Here is a 3,946-nt window from a genome sequence, read left to right on the forward strand (position 1 = left end):
TATATATATATATATATATATATATATATATATATCCCTGGATCAATTGATTTCAAAATTTGAGAGATTATTTCCCTTAAATCAGCAAGACTCGCTATATTCCTAGGGTTAAAAGCTTTACTCGTTTCGTTGTGCTTGATAACCGTTGAAAAGCCAGCGCCAAATTCAAAAACGGTATCAGTGTATAAAATTCATAAATGAATAAATATTTTTAAGATATTTATATAGATATTATTATTAACTATTATTAGTAGTAAAATAAATAATAACAACAATAACATAAGTGGCCAGCAAGCAAAAACCAATAAATGGCAAATCCAAAATCTTATAATTAATTTATAATAGGACACACGAGGTGCCGGCATTACTATAAAAACCAGAGTCGAAAAATACTCTAAAAAGCCACCAATCACTGGAAATACAAGCACAACAGAAATCAGTCGACGAGCAAAGAAATTAACTTACCATCTCGGCAGAAAGCTGCAAAATGAGGAAATAGATATCTCTAGATCAATTGATTTCGAATTTTGAGAGATTACTTCCCATAATTCTCATCAGTAGGTCTCGCTATATACCTAGGGTTAAAACCGTTACTCGTTTCGCCAAATTCAAAAATGGTGTCAGAGTATAAAATTCATATATGAATAATATGTATATAGATATTATTATTAATGATTATTAGTAGTAAAATAAATAGACTCAGCGAAACGAGTAAAGTTTTTAACCATATACATATATATATATATACATTATTTTTGTATTTGGGGACGGTCATGTTGCCAGTTTAGCCAATAAAAACACACGCACTGTATATTTGGTGTTAATTTGCTTCAGCTTTATATTACATTACATTACATTAATCATATTTCGGCCAGAGTTCTTTCGTCACACTTCTGTGACCTCATCAGTGGTCCTTTGCTTTCTTCTTTCTTATATGTGTGTCCCCAAATACAACAATATCTGTTTCAACACACGATTTCAGATCAAAAATCTTGCAAAACAAATATATAAACGGAATATATATATATATATATATATATATATATATATATATATATACACTTATAATTTTGTACGAATTATATTATGTGTTCTCGAGCGTTAGGTATTTGTATACAAACCCTAAAACCCTGTATGCAACGCCTGTTTATTTGTGAATGTAATAATTTATAAATTTATTACTATATTAATTTATCATTTTAGATGTCTTAAATCAAGCTTCTAAGTTTTCAAACCCATCCCCATTTAACGACTGCTTCATCCTCTCTTCTCATTCAGTTTAAAGATGCACGAGCCCTACTACCTAGCTCCTGCTATATAAGACAAGCTAAGTAATCCAGTCTTCTTTTAGTTGTAGCCTATTCTCTTAACATCGTTTTAAAAATATTTTAAGCCAAAAGACGAGTTCTGTAATGATTCTATTGCAGAGCAAAAGTGAATGACAAATGACGGTATTAGAGTTATCACCTCTTATATTAGTTTCCTCTCTTTCTAGTACAATTCTTGTGATATCGTGCGTTTCAGGACTGGCTGACTGAGGCAGATTCGTGTGGTAGTGTCTTACAGGAAGTTAATTGTTAACAAGTTGTTTACCTTATGTGTTTCGGGCAGAATAACAGTTGTTTTTTTCCAATTGCGTTTCATCTATATTCTATAGACGATCTTATAGCCCTGAAATCGTAAAATACCGTAAATCCTCGAGTATAATCCGCGTTTTTTCCCCAAAATTTAAAGGTCAATATCCCTAGTGCGTACTATATACGAGGTTAAAAATGAAAAATATTTTCTAAGCAATGTCCGAGTCTCTATTTGCTATCCAGCAATGTTTATTCTGACACATTTTGTGATGTCGGGCGCGAAAATACCTTAAGCTAAGCCTGAAAGCAATGAAGTCATAAAAGAATCATCCATAATTTGCAGTAAGCAACATTTATTAAAATAAAAGTGTTGTATATCGTCTGCACTGGATGGTACTCAGGATGACGTTGTATGGAAAGATGAAATAAATGAAAGTGAATCTTCGGATGTTGACTATGAATCTGACAATGACGGAGATTTACATTACAATTATGCTGACATGTTTACGGAGGAACGAATGGAACAGTTATTTGATGCTGAAAGTGACGTTGAATTTGAAGGATTTGAATAAATGTCTTTGCTTTTGCTTTTGTAACTGATAGTGATAAATATGTGAAAGGCAATTTACTTAATATTTATTTTTCACTCACGTTATTACTGTTATTTCTTTATTTTCTGCAAACAAAATGCACAAAAAAACGACACGTTCGCATTATGTTATATATACAATAATAATAAAGGACGTTACCGTGTTTACAAACCAATGTTTACAAACCAATGACGTTATATAGACCTCCTTGACTCAAGTTAGAGAAGGGGTGCGTATTATACACAAGGTTTAGGTTTTCAGAGGTACAGCCCCCTAAAATTCCCCTGCGTATTATACTCAAGGACGGACTATATTCGAGGATTTACGGTATTTCATAGAACCCTTCTGAGTAGATTTGTACGAATTAAAATGCCATAAATAAGTAAATGTGTGTGTGCGCGTGCGTATGTGCGTGCGTACGTGCGTGCGTGCGTGCGTGTGCGTGCATGCATGTATAATTTGGCTCTTTGCTGTATGATTTCAGAGGTTTCAAACTTACGAAAGCTGCCAATGGAATTTGTTCCAATGCACACGACATGTCTTCATGGATTAATATGCATCTGATGAAAGGCGTCTCCCGTGAAACTGCAAGGACAATCATAGGATCAGAATTTTCAAACGATATTGATCGACCAGACATCAATCGATTCAACGATGCTTTCAACTTGGTTAAGAACACATTTTTAAATCCAGCAATCTTGGTCAGTCTCGATCGATACGGCTACGGAAAGGGATGGGAATCTGGACTTTATAGAGGTAACTTCACCAGTCATTCTAACTTTATTCTAAATACTATTGCATCGGTTGAGAAACAAACAAAATACTGCTTCTAATATTATTACTAATAATTGTTTCTGGCATATTGCACATAGCCTGAAATTTGGGGAAGGAATTCGTTTATACGATCGACTAGTATTTGACTGGTACTTATCTTCTCAACATCAAACAGATGGACGCCAACCTTGTTGAGGTATGAACTCAGAAAATAAAGGGCGGAAACTAAATTCTACAAGTCATTTAGTCCGTTGCATTACCGATTATGACATTAGGCTACATTTACATAATTTATATGTACTATGCCAATCCCCCACATTCTTTACAAAAATGACTGGCATCACAACAAACGAGCCTATGAGGGCGTCCTATACGTGGTCTCTTGTTTTGCTAGAAACAGCACCTGATTCTCTCTATAAAAAAATCAAACTTTGCTGAAAGAAAAGTAATAAGCTTTTCTACTTAAAGACACAAGGCCTGAAATTCTAGGGAAGGAGACTAGTCGATTATTCGACCAGAGTGTTTCACTGGTTCTTAATTTTTCCATCTCGAAGGGGATGGAAAGCAAAGTCAACCTCGGCAGAATTTGAACTCAGAACGTAAAGATTGACAAAATGCCGCAAAGCATTTTGCCCGACGTGCTGACGATTCTGCAAGCTCGCCGCCTTGAAAGAGAAATAATAATGATACATTATATGATAGAATCCTTATTACGCGATTTCTGAAAAAAAAGATTGGATGGTTACAACTGGAGCGTTTTTGATCATAAGATCAGGGCTGGGGCTAGCCTGGTGGTAAACGACAACAAATATAACCACTAATACTAACTTTGTATACTATATACATTATATTATATTGTTATACTACACTATGTCAGAATTAAAGACGGAATGGTCACAGTTAGAAGGTCAGATTTGCTACATCGGCGCTGACCTGTGGTTAAATAACAACTATAGTTACTAATGCTATATATATATATATATATATATATATATATATATATAT

At 34.0% G+C, this 3,946-nt stretch overlaps 1 protein-coding gene across 1 annotated transcript in view; it reads left to right on the forward strand.

Moving 5' to 3' along the window:
• Positions 1 to 3,946, forward strand: part of LOC106880243 (uncharacterized) — a 77,156-nt gene that overhangs the window by 58,834 nt on the left and 14,376 nt on the right. The window contains exon 4 of the mRNA XM_052975117.1: positions 2,652 to 2,923. Coding sequence (XP_052831077.1) covers positions 2,652 to 2,923 — 272 coding nt within the window. The remainder of the gene's footprint in view (positions 1 to 2,651; positions 2,924 to 3,946) is intronic.

Source organism: Octopus bimaculoides, chromosome 20 (genome assembly GCF_001194135.2).
Source record: "Octopus bimaculoides isolate UCB-OBI-ISO-001 chromosome 20, ASM119413v2, whole genome shotgun sequence".
Lineage (NCBI taxonomy): Eukaryota > Metazoa > Mollusca > Cephalopoda > Octopoda > Octopodidae > Octopus > Octopus bimaculoides.